The 27,797-nt window shown below is 39.4% G+C and overlaps 1 protein-coding gene across 1 annotated transcript in view; it reads right to left on the bottom strand.

The window, feature by feature from the left end:
- Positions 1–507: 507 nt before the first annotated feature.
- Positions 508–27,797, bottom strand: part of LOC129103203 (integrin alpha-11-like) — a 45,384-nt gene continuing 18,094 nt past the window's right edge. The window contains 28 exon segments of the mRNA XM_054613544.1: positions 508–1,773; positions 2,863–2,976; positions 3,861–3,956; positions 4,105–4,215; positions 4,302–4,385; positions 5,501–5,614; positions 5,720–5,810; positions 6,075–6,158; positions 6,394–6,470; positions 10,639–10,737; positions 11,374–11,511; positions 11,514–11,583; positions 11,695–11,780; positions 11,932–12,042; positions 12,620–12,759; positions 14,180–14,346; positions 14,576–14,706; positions 15,121–15,324; positions 18,800–18,943; positions 20,625–20,773; positions 21,649–21,793; positions 24,543–24,613; positions 25,229–25,394; positions 25,883–26,027; positions 26,120–26,268; positions 26,547–26,674; positions 26,813–26,927; positions 27,206–27,297. Of these exon segments, the coding sequence (XP_054469519.1) occupies positions 1,696–1,773; positions 2,863–2,976; positions 3,861–3,956; positions 4,105–4,215; positions 4,302–4,385; positions 5,501–5,614; positions 5,720–5,810; positions 6,075–6,158; positions 6,394–6,470; positions 10,639–10,737; positions 11,374–11,511; positions 11,514–11,583; positions 11,695–11,780; positions 11,932–12,042; positions 12,620–12,759; positions 14,180–14,346; positions 14,576–14,706; positions 15,121–15,324; positions 18,800–18,943; positions 20,625–20,773; positions 21,649–21,793; positions 24,543–24,613; positions 25,229–25,394; positions 25,883–26,027; positions 26,120–26,268; positions 26,547–26,674; positions 26,813–26,927; positions 27,206–27,297 (3,299 nt within the window). The 3' untranslated portion in view covers positions 508–1,695.

A 27,797-nucleotide genomic window follows, 5' to 3' on the forward strand; every position in this document is an offset into this window, starting at 1 on the left:
TCTACTAAGCCACATATCGTACACCCAAGCTCTGAAATTTGGCATGCAAATCTTCTGTTGATAGTGTTGACATTTTAAATTCAGGAGGAGTCAATCAGCAAAAACCTTTTCAAAAAATAAAGTTTTGGTTATCTGTATTTGTATTATAGTATTTTCAAATATACCCACATTAGAGATATTTATTATCATATATGTATTACAACACATATAATGATGATCAACTTTGATTATTTGATAATTAATCACAGTGGATAAGGTCTAATCAAACTGTAGGGCTGCAGATTGAGCCCTACTTGAACAACTATCTGTTTTCTTTTGCTAGTTTCAGAGAAATTCTAACAATACTCCTCATCAAAACCCTGGTCATCCCCCTCCCTCTGTATTTGATTGACAGGAATTTAATAAACAGCACTCGTGGTTCGATAGGCTTAGTTTGTGCGGTTGAAACTCCACAAGTGTTCATTAAAAAGATATTCGCAGACATATACTCTGTTTTATTTGTAGGCATATTACAGCTCTTCACACCTCATCAAACATGACAAACTGACATTGGTTGGTAACACCAGGAGGGTGCTGACATACTGTGAGCAATGTGCGTTTACTGGAGTCATCTTTATGGTATTTGATTGTGATTTCGTTCCAGTTCCTCATGATAATTGCTTTGTTGATATCCATGTTGCCTGCAGTGTTTTCTGCACATCCTTTAGCTCTGATGCAGTGCTTGTTAAAGGGCATGCAACGTCTCGTAACTGGGTCAGTGACACAAAGCCTTGCTGCTTAACTTATAGAGTAATGCCATAAACCATGTGGAAAATACTGAAAACCATTATCATATTGGAAAGGGTATAAAAAAGGTACATGACTATTTACAAAATTCAAGTTAATTTTGTACAAAAGTGCATCAAATGTTTAATGTTTTCCAGGATGAAAATATTAAAAGAAAAAAAAGTGAACTCTTTAGAGAGGATGCAGGTTTAGAAGATTCTTTGCTGTAAAAAAAAAAAGATCAAGAAAAGTTTATTTAAGTTACAGAGACGTTAAGAATCTTCTTTGTACTCTGGCGACTTTAGTTCAGTTTTGCTTTCTTATAAATTATTATGCAAGTGAGCTGAACATGTTGCAGATAAAATCTTTTAAACATCGAATTCAATATACAGTATAGTAACTTTACATTTGTGGTAGCGTTTTGGGTGGCAAAACACCCTTGAGGTTTTTCATGACCATTAGAGTTAAATAAATACACATCAGGAAGAGACAATAGAGTGATTGGCTAACACTTGCCTCAAAGGGCAAATTTTTGCTTGAAATTCTTGGGACAGATCAATCAAAAGCTCTCCCTATTCTTCTTTCCAAACGACCGTAAAAAAAAAAGCACCAGAGCTCCAGCCTGAAGCCAAGAAAACGAGAGCTCAAAGATCTGTGGAGGAACGACACGGTGAATACACAGACGAAGAAGGCCCTAACGTCGCAACAGTGCAGGATCGCTAAGTGAGTGTGACAGTGCTGACTCTGGGGGGGTCAGGGGGTCGTGGCGTTGGACAGGTCCAGTGCACTGAATAAGCCTTGCTTCAGCGGCCATGCGGAGCTGTCTATGCGGTGCCACTGTGGCGTTGTGGAGCGGGGGTGGGAGGTGGGTCGGTCCCTGAGTGTCGGGTCCCCTGTGGAGAGGCGTCTGCTGGGGGCCCTCAGCCTGCGTTACCGCTCATCGGCCACTTTCCCGTTCGCCTCCTGCTCGTCCTCTTCTTTCCGCTTCTGCCTCCGGAAGAAGCCGATCTATCGAGAAGTTAGACAAGAGGTACCAACAGGTTTATTCTAGAGCATCGTATCAGTATGCATGAAAACATAATCTACATTTCAGCTCTGTTTGGCAGCTTTTTTTTCCTGATCTTTTCTTTCAATCTTCGTTCAGTGAATTGAACTGGTTTAGGTACTATTATTACCTGACCAGTGTTTCACACTTAGTTCATGAGATGACATACGCCACTTCCATGTGATGAGCTGTAAAGGGTTTACTGTGGGGCTTTACCATCAGTGTTCAGGGCCTTTCAGTTTGTTCAATGTTGTAAATGCATTTTTTTGCATTATGTGAAGCACTTTTATGTATTAAACAACAACAACAACAACAACAACAACAACAACAACAACAACACATTTCTAACATATAAATCACATTGAAACACTTGAAAGATGATACACAATAAAAAAAAAACTCCTTGCTTTGCCTTAAAAGTAAAGATGACTTGATTTTTGTATTTATATACGCGATTTCCACGTGTAAGGAGGCCCATAGCGTCTTGTGAAGCATGATGTTTAGGCCTGTGATCTTTGGTCATCCAGAGATTCATTGTGTGTTTCAGTCAATGGCTCCTCTGTTGACCAAGAATGTGAGGCTGTCTTTGTTGATTGTTTGATTGTTTTTCTCCAAGTAGAAAAACATGCACATGTAAAGAACTCACATAGTTAAACTGTTCAATTCATAATAGTTTTTTTTTACTCTAGACATTGTGCTGCAGCAAAACCTTCTTTTTCAAGACACGAGGCTATAGAAACACTGTTTAAAACTGACATTTTGTGATAGTTTCTTTATTATATCACCATCACATTTGACCTTTCTATATTTCAATTCAGCCGTTATTTCATTCTCTACCAGAGGGGGGCAGGATAACCCTAAACTGTGACTATGGTTGAGGTTTTAACAGAGAGTCTTCTTATATGAAGACTTCAGATAACTTCAGGAGAGCAAAGTTAGTTTGATAATAGAACAATATGTTATTCCATTCTGTTCGTTGGCAATCTCAACTAATATACTGCAGGTCTGAATGTAATTACTCTCTAATAACTGTGCGTTATATGACAACTTACCTTCCATAGAGCGAGACTGAGCAGGGCTAACAATAAGAGTCCTCCCAGCGTGCTACCAATGATAATCCAGTTAGGGACTCTGTAATCGCCCTCCTTCCTGATCTCCAATATTATCTGTGGATGGGACAGTATTTTAATCATTACAATTATTTATTTGTACAAAATACATGGCACATACAGTAGGTATGAGTACTCTAGTGTAAATGTATGATAATCTGCAATGATAACAGACACTGAAGATGAAACCGCTGTGACATTCACAGGCAGTAATAATGCACTCTATCCAGAGATGATGATGATGATTATTCTGAATTATAAATCCAGATCTTTGTTACTGCAGTTTTATTCTGCACATGGACACTCACAGGCCGAACGTGGGATATTTATTTAACATGAAACAATGACAATATTTCAGAAAAGGGATTGAAACAGGACTGAAAACTCTTTATTAACAAATTAAATGTCAGATCCACCCCCCTTTTTACATCAATAATACATTTAGAGCTTACTTCAGCTAAAATAAATTGGTTTATTATGCTTATACAAGCATAATAGAGAGACACTGCATGAATGTTTGTACTGGCCAATAGGTGGCAGCAAAGCTTAGTGTATGAGTCCAGACTGTTACACGTTGTGCCGCGGGTCCTTTCGGTCCCTTAGCACCACACAGAACGTGTGCTCTCCAACACCAACCTTTACTGTCTGATTCTTTACTGCTCCAGTTATGCAGAGCCAAGCTCAACTGCAGCTGAGACCACTGATATATTCTATTGAGTAGTCACTGCCACAAAATATGTTCTCGTTTAGTGTTAAATATATTATTTTAATAGTTTTAGTTCATGATCTCCTGAGGCACAAAACCCTGTAGTCACACATGGATAAGGTAAATGTCAGAGAGGCTAAGTCTGCTCAAATGATGATGCTATTATGAGCTCAGGTTTAAGTCAGGTCAAACCTGGGACAGAGACAGTTTACAGCATTAGTGGGTGTTGACTCACATGTCTGACAGGCCTTTCCTCATGTAGAAACATGGGACTGGAGGAGGGAAGCTCCACTGATGCACTGGTTCCCAGTTCAAGGATTTTAAACTTCAGCTGGAAAGGAAATCGAAACATGCTGCCAGTTTTTACAAACACAGAGTCAAAGCAGAATAACAGTGAGATAAACAGAGCACTTGGGTGCATGTGTGTTATTATTATGATTTCCAGCTTTATGCATGCATGTTTTGGGGTTTATACTCACTGCGTGTAAGGTGTCTATCCGTAGCGCTCCTGTGATTCTAACTACAGTCTCTCTGTAGGAGGCCACATTGACGGTGCATTGGATCGGCAGAGTTAGAGTATTGGACTGGTTCTGTGTGAAGAAACCAGACATCAGTCTTTAGTTGATGAAAAAAATAAATCTTATGAGGTCATGGTTTTGGTTGGTTTGTACTTTACCAGGCGTGAGAAGCGTGACAGGTCCTCAGGTGACGCCCTGCTCTGAGCCACATGCTGAGGTGGTAAACAGCGAGTACCGTCTCTCTGAGGAGACATGAGAGTAAAGTCACCTGTTAGGATGTTTCAACCTTATGTCTGTAGAGAACACGTGAATAATATTGTGATAAGTTGAGGTCATTAAATTACAGCCAATAATTCATAGTAGAATACAGACATACAAACATCCAACACATACATACATACATACATACATACATACATACATACATACATACATACATACATACATACATACATACATACATACATACATACACAAACAATACAACAACAAAAATGTATTACATATAAAGCAAATTTAAACACTTTAAAGATGATACACAACAAAATAAAACATCCCTGCTTTCCCTAAAAAGGGAAGTTGACTTGAATTTATATATTTTAGTCTACATGTAAGAAGGCCGGCATGCATACAAGCATACATGCATGCATTAATACATACGTGCATACATATATAAATTGGGGTCAGGGTCTCCAAATTATGATTTATGAATTATGATTAATAATCTTTTGTCACAAATCTGTCACTTGCAATTGGCCATTTCTTTTAAAAGCTTAGGCTATTATGTCGAGCAGTAGTCATTATTCAAACTGAAAACATTTTTCACAAACAATTTTCTGCTGTAAATGTCACAGCCAACCAGAGCCACAACAGGTTCAGGAACAGAGCCCCCCTTCACTTCTGTTTGTGGACCTAAACGGACCCCCTTTGGACAGATTAAAATCCAGATTAAATCCAGGCCTTTCTTGAGAACCCGGATTAAAGCAGGACACCGTCTCACCTCTTCAATGATACTGGGATGGCAACGAAGAAAAAACCAAGCCACGGTCTGTGTGTTGGGTTTGAGTGTGTGCATGTGTGTCGGGTTAAAGAGAGAGAGAGGCGAGTGTTCTGTGTGGATTCTGCTGCAGGTCATAGTTGTTGCGTTGTTGTTGTGGCCTTTTTGTTAACAATATGAGCCTCTGTGATGAGCGTGCAAAGCGTGTAGCCTATCGCCTCGTTGATTCTCTTGGCTTACATTTATGAAATCTTCTATAGTGTGCATTGAGTCTGTGTAAGACTTCCGCATAACACTGGATTGCCATCAAGTATTTCCCACACTGACTGAGAGTAGCTAACTTTGATGCTCCTTACTCACCTGGTCAATATAGAAGTCAGATATCTGGAGGAGTTGGTTCCCATTTTTTGTCATTTCAGGGATCTCAATGTTCAGCTGCAGGTCCTTAACTGGAAAGTAGCCAAGGTTCTGGATCTGAGAGAACAAAAAAACAATGTGAAACAATGAAGATTATTTTTAAAGCAGTGAATTCCTGTACAGTACATTAGAAATGGTGATGACGATGGTCTCGGCTCTCACCTGGAAAGTGAAGTTGAAAGGAGGACCAATAACTCCAGGCTCCTCCAGTGACAGCTCCGATTTGATATCATATCGAGTCGGATTTGAATCCCTTTTGAAGTACATAATAATCATGTGAGAATCTTACATTTATCTGGGCTTTTAAAGCGTAATGTGGTCAAGCAGAATACATGACGGCAAAGTCCCCATTCCTGCTAGAGTATCTGCAACTCGCACACTGATTCAATGGCATCTGTAATAATATTATGACACTTTGCTCCAGTTACTTGCACTTCCAAGTTCATTGCTTCCACAATCATGCCAATAATTTCAGCAGCATGCATTGTTTGGTAAGACAATCAAAAAATTGACAAACCTAGTGAAGAGAAGGTCTCCCTCGTATTTCAGTGAGTAATAGATATCATTGAAATTATCAGCTGTGCTCATCTCCTCGCCATCGCTGTCGAGAGAAACGGGATAAAAATATTCAAAGAATGTGAGCGATGATGTTACAGCCGGACACACAAGTTTAAATATGTATCCTTGTGGCTCAATGGCAGTTTCAGCTTTTGTGATCTTATCTTAAGTTTGAAAACATGATACTGCATGTACAGTGGAAGTAATGCTTGGTTGTCTTCGTTATGACAAACAGACTTCTCTCCATGCAAACAGGAAGTATGATTAAATGTTCACACCTTCTGGCCTCCAGGAGAACCCTGACGTGCTCCAGGAAGACAGTACGACTGAACTCAAACTCCAGACGAAATGATACCTGCACAGAGGAGAACATAAAGTTAAGAAGAATAAATCAGTTTTATCAGTTTATCATCATACATTTTTATAACAAAAACACCAAAAGCACAAGTCAGAGGCTTCTTTTGACTCCATATGCTACCGTTTACATCCTCGCCAACGACAAAGGCCCTGCATTATGGAGGAAGGAGTAAAGCCCGCAATAACCTGCTGTAAGTACCAGGCTTTGACCCCAGGCAGCCGGCTGCACGAGGAGCCACGGAATTTCCCCTTAGTTGAGGACAATAAAGTAAATACAAATCAGTCAGATTCAGGGCGAAATAGAAGCCCAGAGGCAGAAAAGAGAAGAGAGGAGACGACCAGTGTGTAAGAAAATGGAAATCATTGGAGGGAGTCCAAACAGAAACAGAAGGATAACTCAAGTCCAGAGAGGAGATTGGAGGAAAAGAGAGGAGAGGAGAAGAGAGGATAGGAAAAGAGAGGAGAGGAGAGGAGAGGAAAATAGAGGAGAGGAAAATAGAGGAGAGGAGAGGAGGATTGATTGGTAGCAAAGAGCAAACGGAGCTGAGCGTTGTTTACAGCCCCTCATGTCGTAATGAAATCCTGACGGACTCCGTCTGACCAAAGAGGAATGCATAAGGTTCACTGAAGCTTCCCTCCTCCATATAGTCTGACTCATCCTCGACAGACCACAGAAAATAGGTCATCACTTTTGTATGTATGTACTTCACATACATACAGTACAAAAGTGATGACCTATTTTCAGTGGTGGAAAGTACATTTGCATACGTATGGTTTTGAGGTACTTTGAGTACTTTTTATTGAGTACTTAATACTTTTTATTCCTACAAATTTTCAAAGGGAAATTTTGTACTTTTTTTATTCCACTGCATTTATTTGACAGCTAATGTTCCTAGTAGCATTTTCAATTAAATACTTTACATTAAAACCTTTTGATGGTTCACAACCTTTCAGTTTGTGACCAATTGTTGGAGGCTCAGAGAGGTAACAAAGAAGAGGTACTTTACTTTTGAAATGTCAATTTACAATTTGCTGATAATACTGTATTGATGCTTTTACTGAAGTATAGGATCAAAATACTTCTTTCACCATGGCCTATTTTCATATAATTGTATCCTATTAGTGGAAAATGATCTCCTGTTTTTGTCTTTGTTATGAATGACCTGGAAAAGAAACCTTCATCCTTTTTTCCATTTTCGAAGTAGTTAAATTAATCTATGTTGACGGTCGTTAAGAAGAAAGTTAGATGATAACACAAAACACACACACACACACACACACACACACACACACACACACACACACACACACACACACACACACACACACACACACACACACACACACACACACACATAAAAGTGCACAAAAACACAAACATGCATGCTAGCGGTATGGGTTTGGAAGACATGATTGGCCGTGGCTAGACGATGTTCGTGCCCAAACATAGTTGAACATGGAAATTCAGACGGAGCATGAAGCTCCCCTTCCTCTTCTGGGTTGATGTACTCCACACGCACCCCTGAGCCACATTCACTGTCAATCGTCAAACAATTCATTTGCAGTAATAGAGTTCTTTGTCTCTGCGTACGACCGCGAGAAACAAAAACGTAGTTCTCCCCACCAGAGTACAATCAGTAGACCTCAGTCTGCTGCTGCAGTAGTAAAGTTTACAGTACATGCTAGTTTTACACAGGTCAAAACCAACCGGAAAAGTCAGGACAAGAGTGACAACTGACTGTTTTTTAAAAGCTTGCCCTGAGGTTCCTACTTTCCTTCAGCTGAACAGTGGTTTGGGCAGGCTTGGCAGCAGCAGCGGTGTACAATCAGCCGTGTTTAACTCTGTGCCACATTTTTAAAAATGCTCCCGACCAGAGCCCATCAGCCTTGTGGCTCTGGATGCTGTTCAGGCTGAATGAGTGGGTATGAATCACTCAGTGAGCTTTAAAAGGGTGACCAGAGTCCTCTTGGTTATGTTGTTGCCGAGAAATGGCGTGATATTTGTCGTTGCCCTAGGAGACGACTATTGCTTGCGATAATGACGTAGTGGTGAGGACATTTCATGAACTCTTTAAATCACCTTCATTACTTCATAGCTACAGTATTTGTCTCTTGATCAGACATCAATGGAAAAAGTGGCTGACATATAATCTGCTCACTGTTTAAAAGCTTTTAATTGCACGGCTCGATGTACCGTCAGTGTCATCCCTATCGAAGTTAATTCAAACATCACCCTCTTAAAAATAAAACTCGATGCCTTGCTGTAAAACACACTGGAGGCTCATAAATATCGTTGACATTACAAGCCTGTGGAAAAGGCTTGAAACAGCAGAATTGAACGTGAGAATCAGTAACAGATGAAGACAAAACCTCTCAGTGTCTTTCACTCAGTCTCACCTGGTGCACCGGGCTAAAGTGGAGAGAAAATGATCTTAATGGCTGAGGAAGAAAGTGTTTTTGTTCTATTTACTGTGTTGCTAAGATGAATTTGCTATACTGGAGTATCAACCAAATGGGATGCTAATTAAAACTTTTTATGGTGTTTAGAGGAAGACAGTATTGCTTGACTTATTTTTGCTTCAAAATAAGAGACAGTTACTTTAACCTTTAAAAAATGCTGTCATAACATGAAAAGTCACTTTTAGTCATCTCTGTGCATGACTGGGCTCACATGTTTTAGCTTTTGTCCAAGAAAACCCCCAAACTCCACAATGTAGTTCTTCAAAATACACAGAGTCAGTGACAGTGTGTCCTCTTCATTTCTGAATATTAAACATGTGAACAACGAAGACGTTCATGCTCGACCTTGAGAACATATTAAATATGAACTCAGATGACTCATCATGTGACCTAAATAACTCTGGAGACATTTTAACAAGTTATCATTAAGGGTTTATGGTCAAATATCACATGACCAAAGTTGAGTCATGGAACGATACCAAAGACTGTATATAAGTAGTGGACATAGTCATTGCAGTTTTGAAGCCTCAAGTTTTCAAAAGCTCTTAGAGGTAAACATGGACATTTCCATTTGCTTTAAATGGACTGGTATCGGATCTGTACTTGCTAATAGTTGATGTGCAAGTTCGGTTCTGAATTAGTATGAGAAAGAAAAAGCTGCATCGCAATTTCACTACTGGCGATTGAGACCATAAACTGTTTGAATGTTTTCTCATAGATTTCCCCTCAAAAGGACTTATTTTTGGATGAATAAGTTTAAACATCCTTATGTGCTTTGTTGGGACCATCCTTTATGCATAGAACTATAAATAATGTTAAGTCAAAGGATATAATCTTTACTCTATGCTGCTGTAAGCCTGATATAATCTTTACTCTATGCTGCTGTAAGCCTGCAAATTTCCCCGCTGCGGGACTAATAAAGGATTATCTTATCTTATCTTATCTTATAAATTAAGAAAAGGATGTTGATCTTAACCTCTATTGTGTTGTTTTGTGTTGACAAGCCACGGAAACTAATGTAATAATAAGGAAATGTTTAAGAAATCTATATTACAATTGCTTACTATTTCACATTTAGTATAAATAGAGAAGGGCATGTTTTAGTGTGGACACTATAGACATTTATGTCAGAATTTAGAATGTTTACTTTACAAACCAGAACTAAACTGGGCTCTTCTGGTTGGTTTGTGGGTTTTTATATTTACCAGTGTGGTTTGTCACGGTCATCTAAAGCCTGCAGCGTGTGTTTAGGGCCCTGAGATCTAATGTGGCCCCGTTAGAAGCTTATCATCACATTATGTGCGGGATGTGAGGTTGCTCTGACGGGGATGCAGACATGGTTCCAGATTTTTATCTCAGTGCCACCAACCAAAGTGATTTTCATCATATGTGGGAATCAGCATGAAAATGTTTTTTTATCATGATTGGAAATATCAACTTATGCATCTGCTTTCCATTCAGTCAGATAAATCCAGAAATGAGGATTCTCTCCTGAAACTTAGGACTTTCTTGGACTGAAAACACCCAGGAACAAAATGTCAGATATACTATAGAGAATAAGTGCAAAACCTGCAATACTACCAATCCTTGTTGAAGACTAACAGCAAATTATAAACAAAGTCACAACTCCAAAATGAAAGACTGTAAAATGTAAGAAGATTGTTAAATAATAAGTAATTTCATTGATTTAGAGTGTGATGTCTCACCTGAGTTTTGGCCCTCATGAACGGAGCACTGACGTTGTAGATCTTCTCGTTCCTCAGTTTGTCCTCAATTAAACACTCTATTTTGATGTCAGAGTTGTCCTGTATCAAAAATAATATAAAATGTTGATAACATTTTCAACGACGTCCATTTCATTTTTTGCAAGGATCATACTGTATTATTATTTTCATATTTGTAATACATTATACTCTTTTTATAATTTAATATAATCACTGTTCTAATGCATAATAATGTGATTAACAGTAACGTGAGAGTGTTGAAGTGATGAAGTTCCTGAGGTAAATGCAGATATAATGCGTTACAAGTTGGTTTTAAGTCACTATAAGTGGTCATTGAGTGACCAGCAATGATGAAGTATTATGATACTTGACCTTATAAGTAGTTATTAAATGCTTTATAATGTGGTATGATCATTGTTATAAAGCAGGTGTAGGCAACTTTTGGCACACTACTTTAACCAAGTATTAATGAGTGCTTAGAAATATAATTATTCAGTGCATTATTAAGTATGTTTATAATGCATTTAAGACATGGCCTTCATTGAAAGTTTTATCCAGTTTTTTGTTTAATAAATAAAGTACTTGTAGATTCAATGCAGCATTTATCTCATATTATCTGCTGGCTTAATCGGGGACACTTCAAAATATTTTGACAATATCACACAATTTTATAAAATATGTTCTCGCCATAAACCAAATGAGTTTGTCAGATAGTACCTTGACTATGAGGCTAGAGAAGCGTAGATTGGGCGTGTAGGAGATGTTTAGCCGAGCATTGTAGGCATTCTCTCCTTTGTTCTCCAACCGGACGTCCACCACCATCCTCCTCCTGTTTCCCTCCAGAACCCGCAGAGATCCTCGCTCTCTCCTTCACCCAGATGGCGGCAGAAAGCACCACGAGACTGTACAGGCTGAGCACAGAACTGACTGGGAGGCAGGGAGGGAAGGGAAAGGGAAATCATAAGTAACGGAGCAGCTGAGGATCGTTTTTTGGTACGTTTTACATGTGTGTCTGCGTATTCTCATGTGTGCACCTACTTTCGAGTCATCAGGTCAGTCATGCTCTGCAGAGCCAGGTCAGGGATGCAGCGGTCATCCTCGTCACAGCCGTTCCAGAAGGGCAGCTGGACAAAGAGACGAGTTTTAAGTCAAGTCAAAGAAACAAAATAATCCTTTTCATTTCCGTATTTGATAGAATCAGATGAAAAATTCCTGGGAGAGTATTTCTAATAACTTGAAATCAAATACAGGATAATCTGTCAGATTGTCTCTCACCTCAGTCCTCACAACGGTAGGCCAGTTGTCATCTAGAACCGGTCCGTTGGCTGGATCTTGTAGTCCCACTTGTGCAGAAAACACTATTGGCCGTGCGTAGTCTGTGGTCTCCTAATGTAAAACATTAAGGTCAAAGATTAGCCTGTGGATTTACTCATTTATCAAAGCACTTTATCTATGGCACTCTCTATATATGTTGCTTTCAAACACAAATTTTACACAAATGTACAAGATGCAGAAATACTCAAAAAATAAGATTATAATCTCATTTTAATGTGCAGTGTGTGTTGGTTTTGACCAATGTGAGACAAATATCAATAATTCAATTCTTGTCAAGCAGCATTTTAACCTTAACATGTGACCTAAACTTTCCACATAATCCCACTTGTTATATAAATCTTCCAGCCATCTCACCTATTCAATGAAAACTTGCGCAGAAGCTAATTTCAAGGGAGTCCTGGAAGGGTGGGGGAGGAGTTAAACTGAGAAGCTAATTTCTCTCAAATCGTACAGTATAGCTTTAACATGTGACCTAAACTTTCCACATAATCCCACTTGATATAGTAGTCATTCCATGAATTATAAATTTACAACATTTACAAACAAACAAATCCATTTCAAAGCCAATCCTCTCATTTGCTCATTTGCTCTCTAAGGTGACTTTTTCCAACGTCATCATGGGCCTCACCATAACGTGGAAGTAGATGTGTTCGCAGGTTTCTTCTCCAGGAAAGACGGTCAGGTTCTGAGGCTGCAGCTTGTTCGGGTTGTCCAGTATGGCCCGAGGATTGAAACGTCTCTCCGCAATGGAGACATTATATTTGATCCCTGGTGGGTCATAGGAAGAGTTAAAAAATGACATTTTTAACTCTATTTGTGTTTCAAAGATAGATTGGATTCTTTTTGTACTTTGGTTAGATGAAGACTAATTCACAAATGGCAGCATCAGGCTTTGGTAAATGACATCACTGAGTCTGAACATCTGATGAATGTGTGACCAACATATACACGAATCCAAACCCTTTGGCTTCATACCGAGTCCTTTCCAAGCCACATTGTTTAAAAGGCTTTCCATTTATTGCCTCGTGTTTTCATGGCATGAGGAAAAGGCATGCATTTGGGGTTAACTAGAGAATTAGAGAGAGGGGAAAATCTTTCCTGTACACATAATGGTCAAAATGGTAATTGAATTGGAAGCTTTTCAACACTTATCACACGATATCAAAAAATGATCAGTATCAACTATTAAATATTGTTTTTCCTTTTTTGGAGAGGGTGACTCTAATATACAAATGAATAAAGTTTTGATCTGGCACACAGCAACTTTTGTCATCAGTACATTACTTCAAATTCAAACAAAGGACATCCTAAAATTAGATGCCTGAGTCTTTTCTCTGAAAATACTGGAAAAAGATATTTACATAAATAGGATTAACTTGAAAAGAGTTCCATTTTATGCAATAGACCACAGCGAACTAACAAACACCCACACATCTGGCGTGCATTACCAGCCAGACACGACAAAGAAGGGAAAATTAAATAAACGTGTTCCACTGTATGCAACCAGCAAAAACAAGATAAGTCTATCTCTTCTTCCTCCGTACTCTGTTTTGGCACGTCTCTTAGATTTGATAAAGATGTCTCAGGGTCGAGAGGTTAACTCAGAACACGCTCCCCCTGCACCTCTGCTTCCTCCAGCGGATACACAGAGAAACTGGACCTGGCCATCATATCTCTTAAAACAAATTGTAGAGACACCCTGCGGTTACATGCAGGTGGGCTACTATTTATGACACCCGTCTGCACGACTGAGTTTTCACCACCAACAGAAGCCAATTAGGAACGAGCCAGGAGGACATGAAGAATATACATTGGGCCTTTTCTCACTTATAGCCAGCAACGTTACAGCCTGTCATCATGTATCACAATCCAACAAACAGTTGGACTATATTGCAAATTTCTCTGCTCAAGCGTAACGGTAAAAATGATCTGTTAAAGGTTTGACAATATCCAGAGGTTCGACAGTATAGCTGGCAGCATCTTTCTGTCTCAGGAAATATATATATTTTTCTTATCTACAGATTTGACATGTTGTGCAAAGTGTAAAAGAGTCTGCTTTACTAATAGATTATAAAGGGTCTTATGAACATCTGGAAGATGACAAACATCAGGCAAAGACGAGAGGAGGAACGGGGGGGAAGATTTACTGAGATGCTTCCACAGCAGTGGATTATTTTTGCTGGCTTACCAATTTCCTGTGTGGGAGAAATGGCGGTCCTGGCAGTGATGTTGAAACATACAATGGCTGACATACAGGTCACGTCTTTGCCACCTCTCTGACAGTCCTTCACAAAGATGTTGATCTTACTGGGCTCAAACCTGACAGTGGTATATATCCGGACAACGCTCTGTGACCTGTGAGGGCATAAAGGTGTTTAAATACGTCGGAAAGTATGATTCTTTCTGAAACGTACATAAACTCTCCATTAGAGGTTTTTAACAGTAGAAGTGACAGTGAGCAAAATCACAAACGGGAATAAGATGGATGTCTTTTAAGTAACTGATGAAATATATTTGAAGCCTGCCTCGTACTTTTGCAGAAATAACTGCAATAAGAGTATTATTTACTTGGTGAAATACTAACCAAAGGAGAACAGCAGCACCAAGGGAACCTACTGCCAGGTCCACTAAACCATCATCGTTCATGTCCATTGTGCCGTGAATACTGCGGCCAAAGTACAGCAGGCCTGGAGCCAAATCTGCTGCTGCTATCCTCTGAGGAACAGACAGAAGAAAATATCTGAGCAAACAAGGATCATAACAACAAAAAAACAGAGTTTACTATGTTGAGTTTGAAGCTATTATTGAACCGGTCATGTGTGCAATTAAACTATGCAGTTAGAAATTTGCCCTCACTGACAGATTGCCTCTTACTGACCTTGGTCCTTTTAGACCAAGCCAATGCCTCACACATCTGGTACAGAACTGCTACAAGTATAGAAGGACACTTACTTAAAGCAAGTTTCAAGTCTTTTTCAATGAACCTTAATCAGTGGCTACCAGGAAGGTGGTAAAGCAAATGGAAAACCTATAGTATTCTATATGATTAACACTAATATGTACATTAAAGTCAGTAGGCGAAAACACATTGACATTGTCGTTTAACTGTCCTCTTTGTAAACCTCCTACCTGTTTGTATTTGCGCAGTATCCTGTTGTGCTGGCTGAAGAAAACATAAATGGCTCCTTTGTGGTCGTCTTCCAGTGGGGCTCCCACCACCAAGTCATTGAACCCATCACCGTTCAGATCGGGCACAGGAGCCAGCGATGAACCAAAGCGAGCGTTCTGGCCACCATTGTGTATTTCCAATGCCCCCTCAAGGATGAAACGATTCTGATAATACATAATAATGCATAATCATACATTTGATACAAGCTTTTTATGTTACACAAATCATGCTAGTTTTGCTGTGATCAGAGTGATTTTTTTTCCCCTTTGATTCCCACATCATAAATATCTCAAGGATTAGCTTTATGGGGGAGTCCCACAGTGGCATCTGTCTGCACTTCCCAGAAAAATCTACTGCAACAAACAAGGTCAAATCATATTGAAACCACAACACAAGATAAAAAAAACAACCTTTCAAGTATTTCCAGAGCGTGATTCTCCTCCCACACACTGTGTCCATGTTAAGAAGTACAATGCAGCATCATGAGACATATTTAAGAGCCTCTTGTTTTGGCTAATATACCAGAACGGTGGCATTGAGTTCACATGATTACTCAACAAGAAACCACAAGAAATATAAACTATAACAAAAAGAAATGTGACCTTGTAAGCTGTTCTTCAACATAAAAAAACCACCCTGTGTGTTGTTTGAACTACACAAAATCTAATTTTGTTCAGGTTATCACTGGCTCCTGTCAGGTCACTTCCCAAAATCCACTGTAAAGACAACAGCAGTGTGCATCGTGGACTGATGAGTTTGGTAATAACCCACATAGTTCCTTTTTGTTTAGGCCTCCCACATAGGGAGTGTGTTTATTTCTCAACCCAGCCCGGAAATTCTAGCAAAAACCGAAAAACCCACTTTTGCTGTTGTAGCTATCGGTTTCTGTTAAGATCCCCCATGTTCCACAGGCTACATTTACCTCACTGCCTGCGAATAAATCAATATTACTGCCAGTATGAAACTCACTGCATCTTATGTCCAAAATGCTGAACTATCAGAATCAGCTTTATTTGGCCATGTATGCGTGCTATTACAAGGCATTTGTCTTTTGCACTTCCCTCAATGAACTTACACAGAAAAAGAAATAACAGCTAGGAAAAAGGACAACAAAGCCGGTCAGAAAAAAGTAAAGAATATTCTATACCGTCTGTAAACAAGTCAGGTGTTCTGTAAGTTGTAAACAAAATAAATAGTACAAAGAAATAAACACTGAATGGATGATTATATGCAGTATATACCTGTAAAGATGTCTCTATACTGTAAATACTGTGTGTAAAATCTACTGTAATGGGTTAATGTTATAGGCAACTAGAAAGCTTAGACAATCACAGTCAGTATGCAAACATTATGAGCATTCTGATGCATCAAACAAAACATGACACACATGCATAAACAACGCACAGAAAGCCTTTACAGTACACATGTTGTTTCTATAGTATGGATTATATACAGATACAAGCTGTAGGGGACAAAAGCTTTATTGGAAACAGAAGAATATGCCAAAAGGAATTTCTTTTAAATATTGTATACGGTAAAGAGAGTCCTACTGTTTGTCTCTTCTGGTGGGCTGATCCATGCCTTCTGGCAGAGTGAAAGTCAAAGGGTTGATCTGTTTTTCAAATGATTTCTCAGATGTCTCATAACAAGACTAAAGAACAGATTGTTGTCCTTTCTGTCCTCAATCCAGCTGGGTTTGTTGTTTCAATTATCTCAAAACCATCTTTAGTCGACTAATCAGGTTGGAATTTATACAAGAAAAAAGTAACAAATAAGATTATATTTCTAATCTTTCATCTTGTCAAATGAAAGATAAAGTTCATATCTATTCTTTGTTTTCCACATTATCACTTAATTCTGCCTTTTTGAACTCAAATATCTAAAACATCTGGCAACTACAAAGTGAGGAATTCCACCTCCACGTCCTAAAAAAACAGGGGATATAGTTTAAGTGTATTTATTTGAAGTTCTATTCTTAGTGAGTGTAAAGTCAGATGGAAAATATCCAGGTCTTTGAAAACAACTGCCCAGCTGGATATTTCTTATTAAAGACAAAAATTGGAGCCAAATACTTCATTCCATCAGTGGCCATGCATATCATTGCTCCACTTGGCATCTCAGCTCATAATATGAATTAGGGGCCGCAGACGAAACATGAGATCACTTGTTATTTCTGTTTAATAAATGGAAAGGGAGGTGATTTAGGAAGGTAGCTTCTACTTCTCGGCTACCTGATGTGTGCATGCGTGACAAAGAGGGAGGTTGATGGAGGGATGGGGAAAAATATATTGAGCAAATTTGAAACATATGGTTTGTGAGGAGGCCATGAAGGGTCACAACCGGTGTGCAGTGGCTCAGGAGTACGTTTAACATTGGAATGGAATTTTATTTTTGAACAGCTGTCAGAGTTTAGGTGACTTAATTTAGCTTTGGTATTATTATCCTAAATCGTTCGGTGGAAAGGCAGCTCAGTATAATTCTGCTATTGTGGACCACACATACCCTTCTGATAAGTCAAAACATCCTACTCATAAAAATGTTTAAATGGAGAAGAAACAATTGGATTAAACAAGGCAAGGGTCTAAAGCCACGTTTGCTGCTCTGTGAGGCTTCAGGTTCAGAAGATGATCCATTGTTGATGTAAAATATTGATAATAGCCGCTACATTTCATCGCAATCCATCAAATGATTGCAGAGATTTTTACAGTAATGCACACATATTCTACTGAGGTGCTTCTCCTGCAGGCAGACATGAAAAACGCATCTTTTCTTTTCTGAGATATTTCAGTCTGGACCAGTATAGCCATATAAAGCCACGCTTCTAGCATGGCAAAAAACCATTAGTGGTAAATATGCTCAGTGCCAATGAAAATGCATTTTTTGAAGTCAAGTCTGGAGAATCCCATTCTGGATGTGTAATATTCACTGTAACCACACAGACACATTTTTGAACCAGAGTGTCCAACCCTTAAATAGTTTTCCAGGCGAATATCACCACGCAGCATCTACAGCACCCACCTGGATCAACCCCATCATGATCATTATTCCTGTCCTGATGTTGACAGATGTTTTAAAAGAATGAGTTCTCTCTGTTTGTGTTTTGTTTCTGACTGTGGAGCTTGGCCTGCCACCTGTGATGTGGTTTGGGCCATACCAGATATTTAAATGCCTCTTCCATGCCTGTGCAATGGATTCAAAAACAGCTGAAGACATTTATTATTCCAATGAGCAGGGCAGACCTGGAGCACCAGGAAATTTCCTTCTATTAAAGAAAGTTCTCGCCTTCAAAACGGTTTGCTGGAAATGGCTTTAGGAGGCAGAATACTTTCCTGTTGAGTTCATTTTGCACATCTATTAAAGTCTGCACACTAGCATGGCAGCATTTGATCTGCACATTTGATCTGGACAAGGTCATGTGTCAAATGTCTGCCTGCAGAATGTCAGTGTGTTAACTGTGGAGCTGGTATGTAGCAGAGTCTGGTTTGGCGAGTGTTACCGGACACCTCTGGTGAGGCAGAAATTACTGGGAAAGTCTGAAGTTTGAGCAGGTGTTGACCCAATTCTTTGTTTGTGTCAGGAATTGATTAATCCCTGCATGTGTCTCTGCATTTGTTCAAGTTTTTCAGTGTTTATACCCACCAGCTCTGTCACTCTGTAGATATAGACCTTCCCCTTCTCCAAGCCTCCACTGAAGAACATAGGTGCTGCCACCAAAAGGTTGTCAGTTACGCCGTCTCCATCGATGTCCAGAGGTGCAATCTCACTGCCGTAGTAGGAGCCAATCTGAAAGAGACGTATATGGTATGTCATTCTTTGATCTTTAAACAACTGTCTTCCTACCTCCACCAGAACAACCTTTTGGACCCCCATCAGTCCGGGTTCAAGGTGGGTCACTCGACAGAGACAGCCCTCCTTGCGCTTAGGATAAAAGCGTCTGCTAAATGGCTGTAATGTAATGTAATGTAATGTAATGTATTGTTCATCAGTTTGAATCCCTTAAAAACATTCATTCAACAGGTGATTGTATTCTCTGAAATTATTGGATTATTCTCTACTGTTTGTTGATCCACATGTTGTTTTTTGATTTACTGATGATCTGGAGCTGCTTATGAACTTGAATATTGAAAGCAAATGGAGGTCTTTGTTGTGTCAAAGCAAATGGTTGGAGTCGTAATGATTTTGTAGATGCTCAGACTGTGAGGGATATCCGGAGGGAGAATGGCTCAGTGACTGGAGTGGATGGAACACCATCTATTGGTTTTCAGATTAGAAACATCTGCCTATTAAAAAGCTCTTTCCTTCAAGAGTTGTGTGATCAAGAAAGTTTTCAGCAAAAAAAACATCTGCTGTTCTGGATGAGCTGTTGCTGACAGGGTACAATGTAAACTGCTGTAGGATCACTTCTTCAGGCCTGCAGCGTTTAAAGGGTTGCCAGTTATGAGTGTAGCGGTCATTAACACACAGAGCCACATCCCTTTGAACCAATGGTTATTTTTAAACGGAATTTGACTCGGATAGTGGGATTAAATCCCAACAGATGCTTAAACGAAACATCATCAATAATAATTTATAGGACCACATCAAATAATAGTAATCTTGCCAACATGCACCATGTCATGTTTATGTCATTTGGACTGTAGTAGTTGAGCACAGTCATTTTATTGAGGTTAAATTTAGAATGAAATCTGATTATATGTTGGCCTTTTCCTCCAAAAAATACTGCATGTCATGATCATTTTTCCATCCATTTTGTCTTATTTTATATGTTCATGAATTGGAATTATTCTAAAGGTTTCAGAGTTTCAATATACAGAATATACTGGGTACTAAAATGACAAAAACAGAACGAAAGAGAAGATCTATCCTCCAAATCTGGCTGAAGTAGTGTCCTGCACTGCCAGTTGTGGTTCTGGATTTTATGTTAAATAAAAGTGTATGGTGCAGCACAGCTAAAAGGCAACAAAAGCGTCCTCTATTTAAGGTTCTCCAGATCTCTGAACTGACAAGGCAGCTTGCTATTTATTTCAGAAAAGTTCACCGAAGTTGAGCTTGATGCAAAACAAAAAATAATAAACACATTTTCTTCACCCCGCAAGCAAATACACTGATTGCAGCGATTCCAATTGAATGAATAGATTCTGCTGCAGATGCTTTGGGCTGATGGGCTGAGAGCACACAGAGACTAAAACAGCAATGACTAATTTTCCTATAAAAATGATATGACATAAGAATAAGTTGTAACCGGTTGATGTATTATACATAAACCCACAAAGGAGTTTTAAAGACTCATAAAGAAGAAAGATAAATAACTGATCTGCTCTTTATTAATGGTTGTACAAACAAAGTTTTATAACAATGTTTTATGACATTCTTAGTTGCACTGTGGCATTCTCTCAAAGCAGACATGAGTCCTGTAGTCCTAAACTTTAACATCAAGTAGGTGAGGTGCTGGTTGCTACAGTACCTGCTGGCCTTTGAGGGCGTGCAGTATGGTGAGGTTGCCCGAGTTCTTCAGAGTGAAGATGATGACTTTGCCGGTGTGGTTAAATCGTGGAGCTCCCGCTACGAGGAGACGACCGTTTCTGGCCGACACCACGGACGTCACCGTATAACCTGATTGTGTAAAACAAACACATATTAAATCTGCCTCTGTTCAAAGAATAATATATTACTTGTGCTGTTAGAAACTACATTTTTATTTTATTGACTCTGGATCTGTAAATTAGGTAAGATGATTGCTTCATGGTCAAATTGTAATAAAGACCCTACCAGCTATGTTTTGTTCCACTGTTTGACTGTAACAAGAGTGATTGGGCCTGACCTTCAGCTTTAATTTCATAGCAGTTATCCACATGACTCAAGGAAAAATAGTAAAACTTAGCAATTTGAGGAGCTGAAGCTCAGTAAACTGCATTCAGTTACGCAGAACTGGATGTTCTGGTTTCTCAGGTTTCTCAGATTTCTTCTTCTATTTCGTCTTTTTCCCATTGAAAATTCCACTTACTCACCGTATACTTTTCCACCTTCATCTCACATTTTCTTAGCCCCATTTTTTCCCAGCTCTAACTTTCTCCCTGCCTGTCCAAAATTATGCTTCCACCTCATATTACTATTGAGTCTAGAATGGGTCCATTGGCAGCCTGGTGGATAAGCTCAGAGACAAACCGCTGATGTTAAAAGCAGAGGTCTGTGGTGGTGGAGTGAGATGGGGTTGGATTTAATGTGAAGTACTGGGGCAATGGGCAAACTTAATAGAGATGGGTTGCACTTAATATCGTTAATGTTAAACCACAGGTCTTCTACCAGGACAGGAAGATGTCAGTAGAAATACGAGGCTGGTGTTATAAACAGTGTTCAAGCGTACCCTTCATTATTACAATTACAACATTCTACTTTCTCTGCATTTCTTTTCACATTATAGTCACATCAATCACAATCCAGTCAGGATTTTTCTGCTCCATTAAAATCATTTCTAGGGGGATACTCACCCAAGTAGGCACCGTGGTTTTTGAGCTCTTCAGGGAACTCCTCAGTGTAGGAGGACTTTGGAGGGACCACTTTCCCCTGTCGTGTTTCCTTCAGCACCGCTCCGTTCCAATCGTAAGCGCCGACTGCACCGACCAGAATCCCGTCCTGTATGGGAGGTGCGGTAAAGTTAATTTATATACTACAAACAGCAGAGTACCAGAGGATGATGTGGTTGTACTGCCTGTGCTGCAGATGCACGCAATATGGTAATTACTGTATATGTTGATGATCCACTCATGGTACTTAACAAAGCGTGACCACAGTTTTGAGCAAACCTTGTGTGTTTGGCTCACCTTAGTTTCAGTCAGATTAATGACCGTGTGGTGAGACGTAATCTTGGTTACAATGATAAACACTAGGGAGGTTCTTACTGCACATGTGGACACTTTAAGAGAATGAACTTAATTGAATGTATCGCCCTTTCTTTTTACTGCAGTGCATCCGATCGCTTTCAGATGCAGATATTGCTACAACATTTTGAGCTGTAAAGAAACCAATTGTCTCAAAGTGAAAGAATGAACTAAAAATGAGACTCTCTTCTTCTATAGCAGTGTACTGGCCCATTTTAATATGAAGAGCAGTTTACCAAACTTTCTTTACTTAGGATTATGAAGAACATAAAACAAAATCATATTTAGTTTCGCAATAAGTGTACAGCTTTGCTTTTTTGCTTTTTTGCCGAGTCGTATTTAACATTGTGAATCCTATTTTCCAATTTGAGATACAATATCAATCTCTCCCAACTAAAACACGTTATATTATTTGGGTTTGTCTATCATCGTCAATCGCAATCACAACCATACTCAAATGTAACCGGGTAAATGTCTTGTGCATGGTTGGTGATGAAAGATAACACAATAACACAGACATATCACCCCAAACTTTTACAATTTCTAGTTGTAGGGCTGCAACAAACGATTATTTTCATTATCGATTAATCAGAAGATTAGTTTCTAGATTTATCTATTAATCCTTTGGTCTACAAAATGTCAGAAAAATAATATTGAAAAATTTCCATCCCAGTTTCTTAAAATCCAAGGTGATGTCTTATTTTTTTCAGTCCCAAACCCAAATATATTCAATTAACATTAAGTAAAACTTAAAACGGAATTTTCCGAGGATCAAACCCCGTATCTCCTCTTATTGCTAAAATTGGAACATAGCTGTAAAATGTTTTGCCACATAGCAATAAGTGAATGAAAACTTCTTCTCATTCATATCTGTATTTAAGACTTCTTCTCTCCAGGATGTTAAAAAACTTCTGCTGGAAGTGAATTCATTTCAGCTACTTCATCACCAGTAGCAAAAGCTACAATGGAACATTTTCACACCATCACAAACCACAGTGTGCAAAGAAAGTAAGTCGGCTTTAAAGTCCATTATCAAATCACGTCTAAATCTTGATCTATGTGTTATTAACTGCAGATGCGAGGAGGGATTTTCTATCTTCCATGGTTCACCCTACATTGTATCACTGACACTGTAATTATAGGGTTGCTCTGCTTAATGAGCTCAGTTTTTTTTTTTACCGTACACAATATGCCGACAACACATTTTCCAGGATTTGAGCGTTCGCTGGAAGGTTTGCGATTCCTTCCTGCTAGATGGAAACGCTCGCACTACGTCACTCTCTGACAGCAGCTTTACGCCAATGTGGTTGTCTGTTTTGGTCAAAATGGTCTCCATGGCAAATGAATGAAACCCCAAAACAGTTCAACCCAATAAACCAGTGACCTATTTCAGCCTCATCTGGATGTAAAGCCATGAGCTCGCTGTGGTTCAGATGTCAAGTCTTGGTTGCATCGTAAGGTGGCCAGATTTGTGGTTGTACATAAACACACAGAAGTGTATAGAGGATATATACACAATATACCAGCTCATCAAACATGTGATGTACAGTATATTCTGTATTGTGTGAGATACAGAACCTGTTTACCAAATAATCACGGAGCCTTGAGATTATTTTGTTTTGTGACAGTTAACGAAACAAACAGCAGACAGAGAAACTGCAATGTATGCTGATGCATGAGAAGTCTATATGGATAGAATGTGACGTAAGCAGCCTTCAGAGTTGGCAAAAGTCACATTCAGCAAAACCATCTGGGCTTTTTAGGACTGGTTTTCTACTTTACAGCCCCGACATTCTTTCCAATAAGTTATCTTACTCTCAACACTCAGGTTGGTGCTGTCGAGCATCTCTGGAATCCGGCCTTGTGGACTGAATTTCCAGCAATTCCTGCCACCCAGCTGCAAATTCTGCTCTATATTTATTTTTGTATCCTAAATGGGATATATTTATTTGTCCCTTGACTAATCCCACTGTGATGGGAAACTGGAAAATCAAAGTGGTTGCATCAGCAAATGTCTGGACGAAGCCAGAAAGAGAGGAATGGAAATCAATGGTTTGGTTTGAACAGCTGGTACAGGAGAGGAGTTGTGTCTTATCTCCGTCCTCCTCCAGCTGCGTCACCCTCAAAGCCAGCACACCTGCGACTATCTGCTTTCAGATACAATTAAAAACCTCAGTGGAAAAACAACCCATTCCGCAGCAGAACTGTCTCAATCTTTGCCTCAGCTTCTCACCAGTATGTTTCCCTTGGGAACAAGTGGTGTCTTATTACCCATCACTGCACGGTTGAAGTGGAAAAAGGCCTGTCTTTTCTGTCTGGGGCTCCTAAATCAGCATGAACTAAACCTCTGGGGCCACACAACAGGCCCCTCAGGGGGGGACTGGAAAGTGATAAATGGCAGGTTGTGGGGAGGAGTTATGAAGCGCCAGAAATTGAGACAATGTGTGCCGTTCTACAAGTTGACAGATGATATGAGGTGACGTGGTAGCAGAAGTCAGACTCACCTCGACGTTGTGAGCGGAAAATCCAGCCTGAGACATCTGGAGGCCAAACGCTGTCCCATTCTTACTGGTTCCTGTGTAAACAAGTCAGTCTTTTACAGTTCTGAAGAAATTTAAGCTGCAAACCACAATCAGAACCTTAGAAGAGCTAAGGCTTTGGAGTTTCAATATGGACATTACAAATAGAAGAGATCTTTCATTTACTAATTTTAAAAGGCTTTTCTTTGAGCATTACCAATGCAATAAATGATAATGTTCATGCCTGAATAATCTCTTAATCCCCAATCCTCTCATTAATTGTTTATTAAATAACAGAAAATGTTTTCCTTTTTAAAAATCATAATCTCAATTTCCAACAGCCCAAGGTTGAAGATGGAGGTGAATTTATCTTCAAATTGCTTGCTTGACCATCATCAGTCTCTAACTTTATCTAAGGATTATTTAAGATACTTTATGTTAATTTATATTGTTCCACAGAGGAACAATGCGTCCTTTGGTTAAAGATAAAATACTAAAATCACTAAACATTGAGTCTTTGTGTTTTGTATTTTGCATAGTCCTAAGAAGTTGCACTGTAGCCCGGAACACACTTTTAGTTTTATAGGAGGAATGCGCTTATTATGATAAGCTTTGGACAAAAATGTCTCTCAAGTGAATGTAATGTAGCTTTAATAAATTTTTGGCAAAACCTTCCAAACTGAAGATGCGTTCTCCCAGTGCGTCCACAATGTCCTTCAGCGCCGACTCATCTGTCACGTTGAAGAAGTGTTTGTCATCTGGGTCGCTGGCGATGTACTTGATCTCATTGAGGAAGGCCTCAGGGTTGATTCCACGACGGTTGTAGTAGCCAAGGACCTGTGAAGATAAGAACTTTCTTTTAGTACATGTATGGATAACTTGAATGTCATCCAGCTGAATTAATCTGTCACATTTTAATAGCCCTATAACAGGTTAACAATACTGCTCCTCGGAAGGCTTCAGAGGATTTAGGTTTTCTATACTGCTGCTATTGCTGTCACCAAAGACAGTTGGTTTTAAACAAAATTACTTCAGTGGATGGAATCAAGTGTGCAATTGGCTGCACCAGCAACAGCTCAAACCAAAGAAGCATGTAGTTTGGAAGAGTTCATTTACAGCTTTAATTGCACTTCCACTGCGGTTATACAGTATTTGAAGGTGCTCAAGTGTTTCTGGCTTTCATTATTCACTGAACTCAATGAGCTCATTAATGTTTATAGTGTTTTAATGCAGCACTGAAAATGTATTAGCCTTCAGAAACAAAGTTAAAACTCATAAAGTGTAAGCCATCTAATGCAGGTTAATAATAGGTCTAACAGACTCACAGCGATGGCATAACGGGTGATGCCATCCTTCTCACTGTCCTCGATGGCTTGCTGGAGATCAGGACTGTCATGCGACTCTCCGTCAGTTATCACAATCATCACCTTTTTGGCACCGCGTCGACCTCCTTGTTTGAAAGCTTGTGAGCTGTGAGAACATGTTTGATATGTTCAGTAAAACGAATCACAGAATGAAGTGAAGTATTGTTGTTCAGTTGCACAAAAAGGTAGATATGGTACCGTGCTACGTTGATGCCCAGAGCCGTGTTGGTCTCCTCTCCACCTCGTTGGTCGATGCTGCGCGCTCTTTTAACCACTTCCTCAACAGATTTGTAGTCGCTGAGTTTGAATTCATGGACCACTTTCTCACCATACTGAACAACTCCAACCTGTCCAAAGAGACACAATGAAAATCTATCATAATTAATAAGTGCTCTCTATTCTTGCAGTTATCAAAGCGATTTAATTTAATTTTCTTCTGTTATAGTAGCATACAAAAAATAAACTTTAATGAACGTATCATAGGCCCAATAAACCTGAGAGAGAATTAGCAAAGATAAAGAAAAATACTTTTGTATAAATGAAGTCCTCTATTTGAATTTATCCAACATGAACATTACCAATATATATCTTATCTTCTTTTAGTATTCCTTCTTCTCTTACACACCTGTATTTGACCTGGTCCAATATAGAACTTCTGAAGTATGTGGATGAGAAAAGCCTGCACTTCATACCAGGGGTAGATGGAGTTTGAGCCATCCAGAACGATCACTATGTCCATATAGGTCTCACATCCTGAAACGCATTTAAGGATGAGACTCAATCATGAGAGCACACATGGAGAACACATAAATAAGGGGAAAAAAACCCCTTCTGTGACTAATAACTGTCTGTGTCTGTTTGTCAAACAGTAAAAAATACTTTTCGGCTTACTCTGAAAGGCAGGCGCAATCGTCCTGGAGAACTTGAAGCTTGCGTTGACTCTGGAGCATATGCCAGTGCTGTAGTAAGAGCTGCCGCACTCATAGGACCATAGCGGCCCACAGGCCTGAAAAATAAAAGAAAGCATTCATACAAGCAACATTATCGACCTCAGCATATTACAGAACGTGTCATGAGTCAGAAGTCATGCTCTCAGAGACCTTCCGTAGGGAGAGCTGCAGTATGCAACCGTGTAATCAAAAGACAATCTTGTGGGATTCTTTTTTCCATTTTGACGATTGCTATTTTATTAAATGTGTGCTTACTTACTTACTCAAAAGGTTCTGCAGCAACAGACCATCACTTTATGTTATAAAAGATAAATCCAATCAGTTTCAAACTAACCACAAAGCTGTTGTCTTTAGGGTTCGTTGTGAGCGTCATTCCCAGCCTCATCTTGTCCTTTCGCTCGGATACGTTGGTCAGAGATATCCTTCCTTGAGGGAAAATAAATCTCACTGAGAGGATCTTGGATGCACAGATCATATACATATATATATATATATATACATAAATACATGCACTATCCTTCAGAGACCAAACAGAAGTTCCGCCATCTGGGACTTTGGGGGTTTGTTATTGCTGTCTGGGCAGCCAAAGCATCGTCTACATCCTCAGACCTAAACGTTTACTTGTGCCTTCCTAACCAGCACAACACATGTGCAACTGGTATGAAGAAGTGTGCGGTGAGAGGAGTGGTATAACACACATGTGGAAATGTCCATAAACAATTAAAAAACATTGTAAAATGTGGAATGATTGGTATGGTACCCACACTGCTGTCTCACACATGCCACCATGATGTGTACTGAGAAACATGCAGAAAAGCGTGCAGACATATAACCACATATACATGCATACACATTTATCCAGATGATTTGCAGTCATGACTTTTGCTGCGTGTAAAGTATCTTGTGATTCTCTGGTGAAAAATTGA

This window comes from Anoplopoma fimbria, chromosome 2 (genome assembly GCF_027596085.1).
Source record: "Anoplopoma fimbria isolate UVic2021 breed Golden Eagle Sablefish chromosome 2, Afim_UVic_2022, whole genome shotgun sequence".
NCBI classification, from domain to species: domain Eukaryota; kingdom Metazoa; phylum Chordata; class Actinopteri; order Perciformes; family Anoplopomatidae; genus Anoplopoma; species Anoplopoma fimbria.